The sequence below is a fragment of the Adelges cooleyi genome, unplaced genomic scaffold (genome assembly GCF_023614345.1).
Source record: "Adelges cooleyi isolate 19-005CV unplaced genomic scaffold, UGA_ACOO_1.1 ACOO_flye_CR_arks_rails_tigmint_CR_PRNA_21, whole genome shotgun sequence".
NCBI lineage: Eukaryota > Metazoa > Arthropoda > Insecta > Hemiptera > Adelgidae > Adelges > Adelges cooleyi.
The window spans coordinates 12,577,131-12,593,697 of NW_026095871.1; the positions used below are offsets into that span (position 1 = coordinate 12,577,131).

General features: G+C 37.3%; 4 protein-coding genes across 5 annotated transcripts in view; 2 read left to right on the top strand and 2 right to left on the bottom strand.

The window, feature by feature from the left end:
- LOC126834722 (sushi, von Willebrand factor type A, EGF and pentraxin domain-containing protein 1) overlaps window positions 1-9,906 on the top strand; it is a 48,392-nt gene extending 38,486 nt beyond the window's left edge. Inside the window, exons 2-20 of the mRNA XM_050566848.1 lie at window positions 653-755; window positions 853-911; window positions 1,606-1,815; window positions 4,329-4,424; window positions 4,496-4,618; window positions 4,719-5,009; window positions 5,523-5,672; window positions 5,751-5,930; window positions 6,007-6,189; window positions 6,346-6,467; window positions 6,538-6,778; window positions 6,889-7,062; window positions 7,182-7,361; window positions 8,076-8,312; window positions 8,397-8,576; window positions 8,643-8,816; window positions 8,891-9,070; window positions 9,159-9,267; window positions 9,370-9,906. Of these exons, the coding sequence (XP_050422805.1) occupies window positions 653-755; window positions 853-911; window positions 1,606-1,815; window positions 4,329-4,424; window positions 4,496-4,618; window positions 4,719-5,009; window positions 5,523-5,672; window positions 5,751-5,930; window positions 6,007-6,189; window positions 6,346-6,467; window positions 6,538-6,778; window positions 6,889-7,062; window positions 7,182-7,361; window positions 8,076-8,312; window positions 8,397-8,576; window positions 8,643-8,816; window positions 8,891-9,070; window positions 9,159-9,267; window positions 9,370-9,610 (3,233 nt within the window). The 3' untranslated portion in view covers window positions 9,611-9,906. The remainder of the gene's footprint in view (window positions 1-652; window positions 756-852; window positions 912-1,605; window positions 1,816-4,328; window positions 4,425-4,495; window positions 4,619-4,718; window positions 5,010-5,522; window positions 5,673-5,750; window positions 5,931-6,006; window positions 6,190-6,345; window positions 6,468-6,537; window positions 6,779-6,888; window positions 7,063-7,181; window positions 7,362-8,075; window positions 8,313-8,396; window positions 8,577-8,642; window positions 8,817-8,890; window positions 9,071-9,158; window positions 9,268-9,369) is intronic.
- On the bottom strand, window positions 2,955-12,059 carry LOC126834728 (mitochondrial import receptor subunit TOM20 homolog). The gene is made up of 2 exons (XM_050566861.1): window positions 11,788-12,059; window positions 2,955-3,510 (listed from the first exon to the last, which is right to left on the bottom strand). The coding sequence occupies exons 1-2, from the start codon at window positions 11,794-11,796 to the stop codon at window positions 3,037-3,039; spliced, it is 483 nt and encodes a 160-aa protein (XP_050422818.1). The 5' UTR covers window positions 11,797-12,059; the 3' UTR covers window positions 2,955-3,036.
- A 183-nt stretch (window positions 12,060-12,242) lies between these two features.
- On the top strand, window positions 12,243-14,743 carry LOC126834726 (myosin regulatory light chain sqh). The gene is made up of 4 exons (XM_050566860.1): window positions 12,243-12,601; window positions 13,815-14,013; window positions 14,081-14,310; window positions 14,465-14,743. Exons 2-4 carry the CDS (start codon window positions 13,827-13,829, stop codon window positions 14,567-14,569), a joined length of 522 nt encoding a protein of 173 aa, XP_050422817.1. The 5' UTR covers window positions 12,243-12,601; window positions 13,815-13,826; the 3' UTR covers window positions 14,570-14,743.
- A 307-nt stretch (window positions 14,744-15,050) lies between these two features.
- On the bottom strand, window positions 15,051-16,356 carry LOC126834724 (3-hydroxyacyl-CoA dehydrogenase type-2-like). 2 transcript variants are annotated; one of them, XM_050566854.1, is made up of 3 exons: window positions 16,204-16,356; window positions 16,018-16,133; window positions 15,051-15,953 (listed from the first exon to the last, which is right to left on the bottom strand). In XM_050566854.1, the coding sequence occupies exon 3, from the start codon at window positions 15,933-15,935 to the stop codon at window positions 15,171-15,173; it is 765 nt and encodes a 254-aa protein (XP_050422811.1). In that variant the 5' UTR covers window positions 15,936-15,953; window positions 16,018-16,133; window positions 16,204-16,356; the 3' UTR covers window positions 15,051-15,170. The 2 variants fall into 2 exon arrangements, with proteins under 2 accessions (XP_050422811.1, XP_050422810.1); XM_050566853.1 differs by lacking the exon at window positions 16,018-16,133 and having other exon boundaries at window positions 16,204-16,355.
- Window positions 16,357-16,567: the final 211 nt, after the last annotated feature.

Genomic DNA, 16,567 nt, shown 5'->3' on the forward strand with positions numbered 1-16,567 from the left:
CGTTACAGTTATTTTTCAACAGTACCTAATCAAAGTTATTTGCTGTAATCGGAATATGTATAACTTACGAGGGTTTGAAATCATTTGCAATAGTTATAATCAATGATGAAACACGTGTAAGTTCAAGTCCAATTTCATCTTCTTCGAGGAACAACGTATGAAACATATGAATATGTTTTATCGCACCCACCCACTCTTAATCTTATCTGAACGTTTCAAATGTTTCCACTTAATGGGGAATGAGTAAATTTCATCGATAAATGCACCATAAAGTACAGTGTTTTAACGGGACCCATTTTGATCTTGATGACATAGTCACGTGAAAATAATTGCCTAATGTTAACAAGGTCCTGGCAAGCTAACCCTGTCCTTCCCCAAATTATTAAACCCAATTAGTGTACGTGTATGTGAACGCCAATAGTGTATTTTGACCAGTTACAAACGCACAACTGGATCCGTTCAGAATAATAACCCTATTAACATTTGTACCGTGGGTAGCACGGACAATCGTGGGCACCTTCCTCGTGTTTAGAATATTAAAAAAAAAAAAAAATACAACCGCATAACGCGAATTAGCGATTCGAGTGTCGTCGTAAGACACATCTTAACGAAAAATATTTACATATCTGCGTTTTTTTGTTTTGGTTTGCAGGAGATAACGATTGCGGTCATCCGCCCGTGCCGGTCAACGCCAAACTGGTCAGAGAAGGTTCGAAAGCCACTTACGTCTGCGACGACGGATACAAACTTTTCGGGTAATTTTATTGAATTTTTTTTTATTAATAATATTAATACCTACCTACCTTATTCGTCTTGATATCTCAACGACGTTTTCTTGTTCCGCATGTACAGTTCAGAATCGATAACCTGTTCAACCAACGGCGCTTGGACCGGCGAATTACCATTTTGCGGTGAGTTTGGCAAAACATTTTCAAGGAGGGAACTCTATGACAGGATCATATTACCCATTAGACATGTGCCTATAGGTTTCCCAAATTGAGAAACGGCCTCACTTAAAATAAACACACCTATTTGTATCAAATAGGAACCATAGTCTGTATTACTTTTATTAATATTATTAAACGAAGCTAATGTCCTGTTTATGGGAAGAAAATAACTATGTACGGTGAACAGATACAGGAAGGAACAGCTATGTAAATTGGACTAAACAAAAAGGAAATATGAAAGCCCCGGAAATATTACGCACTCTGAATTAGGTAGCTTTGTAGTTTTTAAGAAAATCGGTGTTGAAATTTAAAGTGGTAAATACTTTTACGACTCACAGCTGTGATGGTAAAAATTAAACATTTTTTTTATGTAACGGTTGCCCTTTCGAATAAATTCGGTTCTTATTAGAGGTAATATTATTAGTAGGTAAAAAGGGGAAGAATTCGAAAGGCTTTTAGTTATGCACCCCCTATCAAAGATATTTTACCTTATGGTTACAAACGTCCAACCTTTACATGGTTCGACCAAATGCTCGCAGTGTTTTTTTTTTTTTAATAATACCAAGCCAACTACTCTTCTACCGACGCCCCCCAAAAGGAGCAGGCAACTCGGGGCAAGTAGACGGACAGTTGAAATTTATTTCTACTATCTCGACAGGAACTAACGTGGCCGTGCACAAGCCCACCAACCAGTCGACCACGGCCAGGGGCGGTAATTCGGGCAACGCAAACGACGGCGATCCAACGACGGTGCACGACGGCCGAAGGTGCACGGAAACCCTCAAAGAACCTTCACCGTGGTGGTCGGTCGACTTGCTACAGCCGTACCCCATCAAAGCCGTGTCCATCACAACCCGGGGATGCTGCGGTAAATATACATAACAGACTGTTGTTTTTTATTCATTTTTCCCACAGCTAACCCACAGCTTTTAATCGACAGTAATAGCACATTCAAAAAAGGAAATCGCTAAACTTTCATATCGCTAGCTCGGTTTTTTATGATTTTTTGCGTTTGCATATTATGATTAACATGGGAAATTAAAATTGGTTTTATTACAAAAAATTCCAACTTGAAAGGTAATCGACATTTTTTTTATTTGAAAAAATTGTTTAACGTGAAATTAATTTTTTAATGAAATATTAAAATTTCCCATTTTTATCAAAATATGCAAGAGAAAATCATCAAGTACTTAGGATTGAGATAGGGATCTGAAAATTTAGGTATTTATTTGAATAGACTACTATATCGATTGGAGGGCGGGCAGGGAGAGTAAAAAAAAAAAATGTTTTTTTTAAACGACCGTGTTGATAGTTTAAGAGTAAATTTTAGAGTATATCTAGAGTCTAATTATTTGACTCTTATACATACGTATAAGAGTTATGGTACCTCGTAAAATGGTGTTATGAGCTCTTCAAAAATTCCAGTTAACAACAAAAAGTTCGTAATGAATTTCAAATATATTTTCCAATTTAATTACAAAAAAAAAAATATGTATAATATATTTGTATTATATTAATACTATTATTGCTTTGACGAGAACAAAACACACAATACAGTCCCCGGACGATTGAATCTATGAATAAAAATAAACATCATCCGAGTCAATCAATATTATTCTACTAGCTACTTTTTTCTTTCTTTCAAAGACTACACAATATCATCAGCTACTAAGCAGTTAGGTAAAATGTATAAACGACAAGACGTTACGTGCACTGCTATAATAATATTTTTACCGACGAACAGCTATCGACATAATATAATATCTAGTCGCATACGTTTAAAAATGTTTCATCAAATACTTTTTTTTTTTTATTAAGAAATCAAACTCGTTAGTTAAAAAAAACAACAATCAAGCTAACACCATAAAATACATTACATATAATATATTGTTAATGTTGCATATTTTTTTTTTCTCTGCGTGCGATTTCTTTTTTTTCCGTCTGGATAACAATTAACGCTTGTTTTAACTAAACTTAATACTCTAAAAAAACCTGATAGTGTCTCTCTAAGATTATTTTCTTTTTTACAAAAAAAAAAAAAACAAACAAAACAATTATTATAAGGCAGTGCTGTCGTTTTGCTCTCTGATCATTCCACGTCGGAAACCTCCAGCTCCCTGATGACCGGTCCCTGTTGTGGCCTCCTCATGAGATTTTTGCCCAACTCCGGCAGCCTCTTGACGAGCAACTGGAAGACGCGCTCGGGCAACGTTCTCTGCAGCACGTTCAACAGTTCGGTGGGCTGCCCGCAGACGACCACGGCGTTGGCCAAGTGTTCCACGCCACGCTCGACGTCCCCTTGCTCCAAGTACGACTCGCCCATCTGGACTTCCTGCAAGAAGAACCGCTGCACGGCCTGTTGGTCCGTGAAGTCCGGGAACGCCGACTTGGCCGCGCGGGCCGCCTGTTCTTGTTCGCGGGCCATCAGTCTCTTCTTGCGCAAGTTGGACTTGAAGTTCGGGTCGCTGCGGCGTTTCCGGTCGAAGTAAATGCAGTAGCCGACGAAGCAAAGTCCGGCTATGCCGGCGGCCGCGGCGCTGATAGCAGTTTTTGAAACCTCAGTCTGAAACACACACAAAAAAAAACATGCTTAATAATTTGAGTCGAGTAAATTTCAATGGTTGAAAACGTTACCAAGCCAACAAATAGCATCGTTTCAAATAGCATAACTTATCTTAACTTAGAAAATACACATACAAAGTAGAACTAGAACCAATCCGAATGGAGTGCACATAAGTTTATAGATGGTAAAAATAAAGAAATAAACCATTTTCTCAGACGGTTGCGTAGAAACTATGTGTATATTACGAAAAATAGCGCAATAATGAAAATATGTCTCTTGTAAATAGTTGAGAGAAAAAAAAACAAGGTTGGCCTATGACAAAACGTATCAAAGATTTGGTCTAGTGAAACAATGGTTATAATATTATCATTAAGTCCAAACTTTTGATCTTATCTATTTGCAGTCGGACGGTTATTATTATACGACGAACGAACGTTACTAAAACGTGACGTTATCGCAAGAACAAATAAAACATAAATCCGAGTAGGTTTTTCTCGACACATAAACTAGTTTTAACTAACATGAAACAAAAACCACTTGTGCGTTCGCCCACAATTTTTTTCATACCTTCATTGAACGTTTGTATTTTTTTTTTTTTTTAATACATAACCCGAAGGACAAGGCTTCCCCTTCGCCATTACCTTAAACAATTTTTTTTCGGGCCACACCCGTTGCGTGAAATGTCGCTTTTTTCTTTCTGCACAAATAATTGAAAACATAAAAAAATCACATAAACAACGATTTCACAGATTTTTTCTTTTTGTGAATAAATAACGATGATTTGTTTATCTATATTAATAGTTTATCGATATCCGTAGGCCATCAACCTTTGCAAGACATAGAAATAAGAGTGGGAAACAGTAGTACCGAACTCCAACGGAATCCATTGTGTTCGTGGTTTCCCGGAACAATAGGTAAGGCAGACAATAATCGTTGAAAAAGACCTCCAAGTAGATTTAATATCACGTTAATGAACGCGTTACAGAAGAGGGAACGACCAAAATCCTCAGTTGCGCACGACAAATAATCGGTCAGTATGTATTCTTGCAGTTGGTCGGCGTCGAAGGGTCGTTGTCGTTGTGCGAGGTCGAAGTCTACTCGGCCGAAGGTAACACACAATACTTGCAATGCTAACATTTGCCGGGATTTCAGGGTTGTGCTTGATCACTTATTTACTCACAATTCGGTCGGACCGCGTTTTTTTTTAGAATTTTCCGTTGACCGTTGCGCTCCGGGAAGTTCGTCACAGCAAACCGACGTGGCCGTGTTCGACAACAAGTGCTACGAGTTCAACGTGAACAAAGGTTCTTCGTTTTCGGACGCCCGGCAAAAGTGTCAGGCTTCGAGTGGCGACCTGGCTCACGGTTTCAGGGGTTCGGCATCGACGTTTTTGGCGGCCGAATTGGAAAGGCGCAAACCCCGGCTCAAGACACAGCTGATCTGGATCGGAGTGCAAAAGGAGCCCGGCTTGACTTCGCGCACTTGGAAATGGGTTAACGGTGAGTATAATTTGACTTTTGCTTCTCTAAACCTGGGGGGGGGAGGGGGAGAGGACGCGTGCCGGATTCGGGCGCTCACCTCGAGAGAACGGAGAACACGGTGAGAAATAGAAAACCGCCGTTTAGAATAAAGTGCGGTCGGATGAGAGGTTGGTGTCGAGAAAGAGTGCACTAGTTTATAGGGAAAGGGCAGAGGCCAGCAATGATCAATGATGTATGGAAGCAGGTTGGCATTGGATAGTAATAAGAGAGGCGACAGTGAAACGGAATGACAATGATGAGACGGATGAGTGATGATTAGAAAGAGTTGGAAAAGAGTTGCACATGTAGAATACATAGGAGTTGCACCAGTAGAGCAAATAAGTGAGAACAGATCGATATGGTTGAAAATGACATAGTCAAACCAATGAAGAAAGCATAGTATACAGAGAAATGCATTGCTAGGAAGATGACCTACAATTGATTTGATGACTATGTAGCTTGACTAACGTCTTTGCGTTTGAAAATAATCAGGTGAAGTGATAACCAAACCGACTTGGGGAAAAGACCAACCGAACAACTACAACGGCGAACAGAATTGCGTGGTTCTCGACGGGGGCCGGGAATGGTTGTGGAACGACGTCGGTTGCAACTTGGACTATTTGCATTGGATATGTCAATACAGTAAGTGTGATCGACAACGACCCGTTAAGATTAATGGTTATAACACAGTGGGGAATTTTTTTTTTTTTTAATGAACAGCGCCAACAGTTTGCGGTAGTCCCGACATCAAAGTCAACAGCACCATCGCGAGTCCTTACAATTTTAAGGTGTCGTCGGTCATCGAATATGTTTGTCCGGAAGGTCATTACACACAGGGCTCGTCCAAAAGAACGTGTGGAGCCAACGGCTTCTGGACGGGAACGGCACCGAGTTGCAAATGTAAAAAAACTAGCAGCAATTGGATTTTACTTTAAAGAAACGTTGTTTAATTTTTAACCTCCTACGACCTTTGCAGACGTCGACTGCGGACCGCTGAACAGTATCGAAAACGGTTCGATAATCCTGGAAGACGGCCGAACCACATACAAAGCGTCGGCCAAGTATTCTTGTAATCAAAATTACAGTTTATCTAACGGAGACTCGAAAAGAGTTTGCACCGAAGACGGGAAATGGAGTGGACGCACCCCACAATGTTTGTGTAAGTATGACAATTTCATAGCATTATCGACGGATATGTTTGACTATATTTTACGGCATACATTTGTCGGTGAAACGGTTGCTCTCGGTCTCGACATTTCCCGAGTCGGCCTCGCTTTTTGTCGAAATAATCAGCGTTGTATTTTTATTTGTACAGTCGATTGGTGCGGAGATCCGGCCGAAGTGTCGGGAGCTACGGTGACCGTCTCGGGTCATAAGTCCGGGTCCATAGCCGCATACTCTTGCCATCAAGGATTCGTAGCTGTGGGAGGACAGCAAGTACGTACAAAAGGGGTAACGGTACAATTGTTGTTTAGACCATCGTTATTGACTTGAAACTTCTCCGAAGGAACTCAAATGCGGACTCGGCGGAGAGTGGTCAGGAAAACCGTTGGTATGTCGGTTCGTGGACTGTGGGCCGCCACAAATAATCGAAAACGGTCAGGTAAGTTTGATCAACGGCACGACCACTCACGGTAGCATAGTCGAGTACACGTGCGAGCAAGACTATTGGCTTCAGCCACACACTAGCCGCCGGCAGATGTGTACCAAAGAAGCTAAATGGTCCGCGGATCCGCCTTCGTGCCAACGTAAGTAAAGTAATACCAAACGCGACGTTTTATCGTCTTGGACCATCGATCATCGAGTACAATAATATCAATTAACCTTTAACCGTTGTTTTTTTTTTTTTAATGAACAGTGATCACTTGTCAAGAGCCCGAGGTGCCGGCTGGAGGTTATGTGGTCGGCTACGACTTCAATATCCATTCGAGCATCGAATATCATTGCGACGCCGGCCACAAGCTAATCGGTACGTCGGTGTTACAATGCAACAGCAACGGAGAATGGAATTCATCGCCGCCGGAATGTCAATGTGAGTAAAAATCATATCATACGGTTTCTACGGTCGTATTAAAAAAAATAAGACTCTCGCCAGTTACCCATTTGTGCTTGGCGCGTCGTAATTAACTCGTGTACACGTTTGTTGATCAGATATCGATTGCGGTAAACTCACGCCTCCCGTTTACGGCACAATACACTATTCCAACGAAACGACTCACCTCGACAGCGAGGTCAGGTACAGCTGCAACAACAACTATAGATTGACAGGGGCGGCCATTCGCCGTTGTTTGGAGAGCCAAGCATGGAGCGGAACGGCTCCAAGATGCGAAGGTACAAGGCTTTTTTCTTGTGTTTTATTATTGTGTCAAAATCATAGATCTAACTCATGGACGACCTCAGCGGGTTTTTTGTTTAAGCCCAGCAAGCGGTTTGGTTTGCATAAAAAACGTGGGTTTAATAGGGTTTATGTATAACGAAAAAAACTCGGCTTTTAAAAGTGTAACTTCTTATAAAGTACTGGGTTCCCGCGACGGGCTCGACGTTATGTCACAGTAGATAAGTGAATCTATCATTGATTATCTTTTATCGGCCGATCCTTTCTTTTTCACCTACCTCCAAAGGGTGGCTAGGACACTATCACGCCTTTTAAGCTTTTTGATCCGGACGGATTAATTACAACATAAAAGGATTAAGTCAAAATCAAAAATAGTCCAGTCATATTTTTAGCAAATTGAAATGATTTTTCGTGCACTAATATCATTAAAATAATGGCATTTTAACCCATTTTTATATCTCCGTAAACATTTTCCGAGTTTATGTTTTTGATCAAGCATTGCAGAATTATACTCTATAATCTATCATTCCAATCTCTTATCAATTGATCTCCGCTGTTAAGTTTCACTTCGTTCGCGTGTTCCATGAACAAAACCCATATTTATAGGACACAAGACGGGTTATGGTTAAGCGTCATTGGAGGATTGTTTGATCGCAATAAAATACTTACATATAAGACACTATACGACGGCTTCTTGTTTTCCAACGCAGAAATTAGATGTCCAGAGCCAATACTACCGGATCACAGTATACTGTCGGTGACCAACAACGATCGGCTATACGGTCGCACGTTGATCAGAACGTCGTCGGATTCGGTTTCGTCTTCTACGTACAAAATCGGCGCTCTAGTCAAATATCGCTGCGAGAGAGGTTACAAGGTGGTCGGCGAAGCTATTAGCAACTGTGACGACACCGGCGCATGGACCGGCGTTACACCGCAGTGCATCTGTAAGTGAATTCGGAAGAGCTGAACCACCGGTTTAATAATGATAATGATCGTCGTTATTTTTTTTCCTCTAATTTCTGTCTTAGACGTGGATTGCGGGGTCCCTCAGAGCATCGACAATGGGAAATTCAATCTCGTGTCCAACGTCACGTACTACGGATCGGCCGTCATTTACGATTGCGATGAACACTACGAACTGGACGGGCACGGCAGACGACTGTGTCTCGACAACGGTACATGGAGTTCGGAAACTCCCAGGTGCCAAGGTAAACAACGACACAGTGATTTATTGTCGACTAATCGACCGTGTTAATTTATTTTGATTTTTGTAGAAATCAATTGCGAGGAGCTCAGGAACGGCAACAACTTTTCAATCAAAGTCTTGTCCAGAACGGTGGGCGGTACGGCTCATTACGCTTGTTCCAAAGGTTATTTCACCACCGACAACACCACCAGGCATTGCCTCCCCAAAGGATCGTGGAGCGGACGATCTCCTACTTGCCAAAGTAAACAATTATTTTCATATTATTCGTCGTCGGATATAGATGATAAATATTGTGATGCAAATTTAAATTTCCAGTGATCGACTGTCAACATCCGGGACCAATCGAAAACGGTCGAGTTATAGTAATGAACGACACGACGACGTACAACAGTGCGGCAGAATACCACTGCGTTCCGCATTTCCAACGAGTAGGACCGTACTTAAGAAAATGCTTGGACGACGGTCAATGGTCGGGGGAGCAGCCTTACTGTCAACGTATGTGTACTAGACACTATCATTTTTTAGCAGCAATTAAAAAAAATGTGCAGCACGACCAATGAATTTGTTTTTGTTTCTTTTGTAGCTGTGAACGCCATTACTAGCGACAGTAGAACGTTGGGGCTGGCTGTCAGCGTCGGCGGTGGCGTAGTTTTGTTCCTAGTCATTCTCCTTGCTTTAATTTATTTAAGATTGTAAGTAAATCTCGATCAAAGGGATAAAATTAATAATAATAACAAAAAAAAAAAAACTATTCTTATGATGCATCTAATAATTTGTTTTTTTTTTGCATACAGGAAAAAACCGACTCCGGTTAAAAATACAGAAAACGTAGAAGGAGCTTTGCGCAAAGAAGAACAAAATACCGCAGTTATGTCGTATGCGTCACTCAGTGATGTACAGAATCATATTTACGATTCGGTTACAGACTACACTTACGACGAACCTACAAGTTATTATGAACCTTCGCCAGTTTCCAAGGCGAAATCAGACCATTCCGGAGCTACCGTCACTATAAACGGCGTAGCGATTCGATAGTGTAACTTGTTACGGCATATTCTAAATCAATTGTATTTTTGTAAATATTAATCTATATAGTAATGTAAAAAGGTAGAAACGTATTATAGCACAATTGATCATAATATATACTTCAGCATGTTGATGATGAGTACAATAACAGCTATAAGTATATAATAAATTCATATATCCAGTCATATGAATGATGTTGTATAAATAAACGTCGACAAATGTGTGTATTTTGTAAACTGAAATGATTATTTTGTGCTGTGTAAACTAGTGAGCTGTGAAATTAATTAAATACTATGTATTCAAAATTGAAATAAATGTAATTTCTTGTTATATTATTGTTAACTTTCCACCAAATTTAATCTACACTATTTTATATACTTTTAGTGTCATACTTGGGACAAACGTGTAGGAAATAATTTTTGTTAACTCGCATGAAAAACGTATGGCAAGTACAAAGCCGTTTGAAACATATAACCTTAATACAACACTCAAACGCAATAGGGTTATATTATAATGTAAAATACAAATCAACAATAACAACAAATATTTACATATTATATACAGCTGTTATCTTAAGATGCAACGTTTTTTTAGGGGGAGACATTTATCAAATATAAAGTTACAGTGTTTTAAAATGCAAAAATTATTACAGACAATGAATTTCAGGCTATTAAATATAGTAATAATTTTTTAATTTATAACTGTAGACAATAGGTAGGTAATTTATTAAACATTTCAGTGATTTTTAATTTACAAGTCTAAAATGTAAATTTTACCAAACAGGGTAAAATGTTTTTTACCAAATATTTTTTTTTAATATGCAAAATTAGATCCAACCTTACATAAATATTCGCCTTATTCTGGCCGAACCAAAATAGATGAACCATGTTTTTAAAAATGATTTATGATTTTGTTTTTTTCCTAACAAATTAACAGGTGCGGTTCTAGGTCTAGGAATTTTTGCACGAGCAAGAGAATATTAATAAAAGGCATATTCATTTATTGAGTAAAGCCCAAAAGTTTGGTATGATCACTGACCATACACTAGAACCACAAATTATTTTGGATAGTGTATATTCAAGTATTAGCCGATTATATTTAAATAAAAAACAAATTTTTAGTATCCTTTTTGTAGTTACAAATTCATATAAATATGTATACGAAGCCGAGTCCACGTCTATGCAGCTTCCTTTTAACACAGCTCATATATTTGATGGAAAAAAAAGGTGCATAGGTGTGGAGTCGGCTTGATATACATACTTATTTTTAATTTAAGGCCCTTCCAAAATTAAAAAAGAGCACATTTTTTCTGAAAAATTAATAAAGTATACATTTATTACTATAGGATATAATATAATAAATTTGATAGTAAATAACAACTTCTTGAGATCTAAAATGTACAGTTAACATCAATCAATGACTATTAAGTTATTAAAACATATAATATGTAGGCAAGCACAGAATAAAATGAAAACTTTTTTTCAAGGCTAAACTGAAAACTAATTTTTTGAGCATGAAATATATCACTCGTGAGTTAATGTAATATTATATTTATAAATTAAATAAGCAGAATAATGAAATTAATAAACTAAAGTAAAATCAAAGACGTGTTCTTACTATACAGGATATGTTTGTTATTAAAAATATTGTACTGGGTGATATAATACAAATGACAAATATGTTGATCAGTTTGTGGAGCACCCTGTAGAAATAACTTATTTGTTCCAGATAACATCCAGGACCAGTAACAGCATCACAAAATAAGGGTCAAGGTCAATGTTACGAGCATGAAAAAATCAATAATTTCACCGACTACTAACACTATATAATACACCCTCCTGCCGGTGTAGACCTACTACATAGACAGTGGTACTGATTGAATAGAATGAGAAACTTACTATGAAAAGTTATTTATTATGTCACACTACCATGTACAGTAGTAGAAGTACAGAAGTATCAATCTGGCGACTAGCTTTCACATCGATACCATAAATAGTAAACGACCAACGGAGCACTTACGAACAATGTAATGTAACGATAAGTCAGAACCGTACCCGATTATGTTTAAGGTTCAGCTCCGAGAAATTGGTACGACCAAAACCGGCGGTTTTGAGTTTCACGAATTTCTCGCTTAACGTCTAATTAATACAGTTTCGAGCATGTTTTTTTTTTGTTTAGCCACTTACCGTTATCATGGCGATTGCCGGCGATGTTAGTCCACTAGGTTATTCGTCTTCTCTTTTATACTTTTCGGGCAGTGTTTGAGCATCAGCCGAACTCGGTAAAAAAAAACAAAGAACTAACAATTCATAGTCCAAACGTTGGAAGAAAATCGCGTGGAGAGATTGACTTAAATGTTATTATGGTTTGATGTATTTGATAATGAAAAATAGTGTGTTTCACGAGATCTCGCCGAAAAACATACCAAAATGAGTGTGAAATTATTATGATTGTTAATTAAATACAGGCTGGCCACGTTTGACGCGCGAGGACGTCGTCCAACAGTGTAGCCAACACGCGGAATCTCTTGTCGTTTACGGCGAACGGTGATAACAACGTAGTCCACTCGAATCACTTTACGGTGGGGAGGGCCGGCCCGGGCGGGGTACTCCGCCGCCTCACCCGTTTATCATCTGTGCGTACGACTTGCGACGGTCGGTATTGTTATTAATTTTTACTGTAAAACGTGTACTGCAGCATATATTACATATTGTGCTGCCTACTTTCTCGTACTTGGTGCTTACCCACGACTCGACGTTAACTCGACTCCCTTCCACTCGTGACGACTTCAGTGCAAGTCGAACAAACTGGTGACAGGTGGTGACTCACGCGATTAACCGATAAGCAAACGACAGGGGCCGCGCCAGTACGTTCCGTTTGTCTTCCAGAACGACAAGTCCGAAAACCGTCTACGCATCGCTGCTGTACGTGGCTCTCCGGCGAGAACCATAAAGCGACAATTTTTTCTCCATAATCCGTTTCCCGTTAAACATCAAAATTGTGAGTACATCATTTATGGTAGTTTAAAACAAAAAAACACCTTCAATGGCACGATTTATTAAATCGCGCCAACTGTATAAGGTCGATAGAAACGTTACCATATAAGGTATAAAAACAGTGTAACACAACAATTCTTATTGTCCTAGATCTTGTCGCTTGTTTTTTTTTTTTTTTTGTAAAGCAAACGTAACGTTTTGTCTAAAATTTAAATAAGGGTCAATTTTTAAATAAATAGCAAGAGGTACCTACAACCTATTAGTCGTCATCAGAGATATTTGACAGGTATGCTGGAATAGGCAGAATAAGGTTAATGATTCACCGACGACATCTTATTGTTTGATACCATTGTTATGACATACCTATCAGCTTAATATTATTGCACGTCGACATTAGTTAGTAAACTATACCTGTATCCTAGTGAAGTAAAACAAAAATAATTTTTTTATTTTGTTCTTATGTTTTTGACTTGTCCTTGAGCATAGCATACCTTAAATAAAAACAAAAATTAAAATATGTCGTGTCAACAAAATATTTTTTTGTTCGACTTTAGCAACATATTGGAATGTACCAAAAACGTTGAACATTTTATTAGGCACCAGATTTGTTTGTTTTCAAACTGTTTACATTTCTGACATATGCCTATAATTGTGTCTATTGTCTACAAAATTGTCAATGACTAAATATTAATAATAATTATATCGTTATTACTAATCTGGAGTAGGTTTATCAAATGTATAGAAATATACAAATTAAAAAATCCACATAGGATGCCTTTTTTTGTGTAAAATCGTTAGCGTCATAACTTATATTATGTCTTCTATAGTTTTATTTTTATTTCATAATAAGTAGTTTTTATTTTTATTTGTTAAAAATATAAACAATTTATTTAACCTTAAAACAATTGAAAAAACTTCGAGAGAACACAGCTTCCGTCTTTTCAAAAAGCTAAGAAAATATTTTCAATCTGAATTTTTGAAAAAGCTGTGATAGTATGATGAAAAAAATAACAACCAATAAACTAATAACTTTCAATAACATTCTAATAATACATTAACAAAATAATTTTAGCTCTAAAATAATTTTTTCCTTTTGAAAAAAGTCTGTGTGATGTCCTCATTAGTATAAATCGGAAAACAAAATTTAATTCTAACCTTGTTTGATACAAATTTTATATTTATAAAAATTATAACTAGGTACTTTGTAAATGTTTCAGAGCGAATCAAGCATGTCACGTAAAACGGCAGTGAGGAGGGCAACCACAAAGAAACGGGCGCAGCGCGCTACGTCTAATGTGTTTGCCATGTTTGGGCAAGCACAGATACAAGAATTTAAAGAAGCGTTCAATTTAATAGATCAAAACCGCGATGGGTTTATTGATAAAGAAGACTTGCACGATATGCTAGCGTCTTTAGGTAAAATTATTTTTAAAATTATCATATTTACGTAAACTGTATAAATTAACAACAATTTTCGTTCTAGGCAAGGATCCAACTGACGAATACTTAGAAGGTATGATGAATGATGCTCCAGGCCCTATTAACTTCACTATGTTTTTAACATTGTTTGGCGAAAGACTTCAAGGGACAGATCCAGAAGATGTAATAAAAAACGCCTTCGGTTGTTTTGACGAAAACAATGAAGGTGTTATTAACGAAGAACGTCTACGAGAGCTTTTGGTCACAATGGGAGATAGATTCACCGACGAAGACGTATGTAACATTTTTTAAATTACCATTGTTTATATTGTTGGTGCAATTTAAAATCAACGCTATTTATCCATTATACATCATTTTTAAACGTTTATTTTAGCAAACAAATTACTGAGCTATTATGTTTCTATAAAAGATTTAATATTCATTTTAGGTTGATGAAATGTATCGTGAAGCTCCAATATCTAAAGGAATGTTTAATTACATTGAATTCACACGTATTTTGAAACATGGTGCTAAAGAAAAAGATGAAGTTTAAACAATTATTATTAATATTACACTTATTTAAATATATTTATATTCTACTATACAAAATAACACCTTAAAATTGCGATTTACAATAAGTAAAATCATTGTAAGCCAATTAAATAAAAATAATAGGTGAATAGTATACCTAATTTTATTTATTTAACCTTATTGTTCATTTCTAACATTAGATTTAAGTATTTTGTATACATTGCATTTTATTTATATTTTCCAAAACTATTTTTTTTTTTTTTTTATGTACTATTAAGCAATAAATGTTTGTAAAAAAACTGTTAATCTTTTAGGAAAATTGCTTGTTGATTATTTAGACATAATTTAATCTAAACGTGCACTAGGCCCGTTTCATACCTAATGTGTATGGTACACACATTTTCCATAAGCCGTGTATGTATATGAATTTCGTGATAATGTTTGTTTTCAATTATTTTTACATTGTTTTATAGATCTTAATCATAATTTCAAAACACAACAAATTCTAAGTAAAAAATAATTTATTTTCCTACACTAATAACGGATACAAAAACTTAAGATAATTTCCATTATTTATACACATACTATAATGTGTAAGGTTAACCCAGTCTTAAGTGTTTACATTAAATGAATCTAAGTGCTCCATCTAATCTAATTACTTCACCATTAAGAAAAGGATTATTTACAACGCTCACAACAAGATTGGCAAACTCTTCAGGTTGTCCCATTCGTTTCGGAAGTGGTGTCATATCGGCAAAATACGATTTTACTTTATCGGGTAAAAATTGTGTCAATGGTGTATCAAATAGCCCAGGAGCTATAGTGCAATGTCGAATTTTTTGTGATGCCATATCTCTGGCTAATGGTAAAGTCATGGAATTTATAGCTCCATGACAAGCTGACAATGCGACTTGGCCCATTTGACCGTCGAACGCCGCAAATCCTGATGTATTGACGATGACACCTCTTTCACCATTTTCATCAATTTCGTTCTTACCCATGAGCCCGACGGCTAATCGTAAAACGTTAAATGTACCGACGACATTTACCATCATCAAGTTGGAAAACTCTTGTAATTCGTGGGCACTGCCTTTGTTGAAATTGTACGTTTTGCGTGCAACACTGATTCCAGCACAGTTTACGATTAAATTAAGTTTCCCATGCAATTCATGGCAAACATCAACTGCATTTTGGACATCGGCTTCAGAACGAACGTCGGTTGGTACAAATTTAACATTTGGACCTATCGAGTCGGCTACACTTTTTCCCGAAGAAGTTGCCAAGTCACACATTATCACTTTGTAGCCCTCTGATACAAGTCTATCAACAGTAGCTTTTCCTAACCCTGAAGCCGCTCCTGTAACCAGACTTACTAAAGTTTTGGCCATGGTTGTTTAGACAAACACCTAAAATAATAGAACCAAAATATAATTTACCTTAAACCAGCAATTAAAACACATAATGCATTACAGTTTGAAACGCTTGAGACTTTTAGCGGTGTGTAACAATTGCTAGTAAGGGGATCAAACATAACTAGCCATGCAGTTTAAACTATTCCCAAGTATTTAACCACCATGTGCCGTTTACTAGAATACAAAAACGTTTTGGGGGATGTTTTAATAGTGAAAATAATAAACATGTTTAAATGAAACATACCTAGTTGATTTTAACCAGATTTACGGCCAACCAAAATCATAAGACTACAAACTAGAATTAAATTTAAATAAAAACACTTAGTTCACATTTGTATTTTCGGTGAAATCTCAAAAACCCCGCCGGGCCCTCGTGCAATAATTATCCTTTATGAAATCGGTGACGGTTGATAAGAAAATATGATAACGTCGTTATCATGGATTCATGGCGAAGAAAACGAATTCATCGACATTTCTACAAAAAAAAATATTGCACCTGGAGCTACGTTTACGTTGGTAGCTCTGTTTCGGATGGGGCCCATTTTTGCGCGCGTCGTAGGAACATGAAAAACCATGATTTAAATAGAAAAATAGGCCTTTGGGGGTAG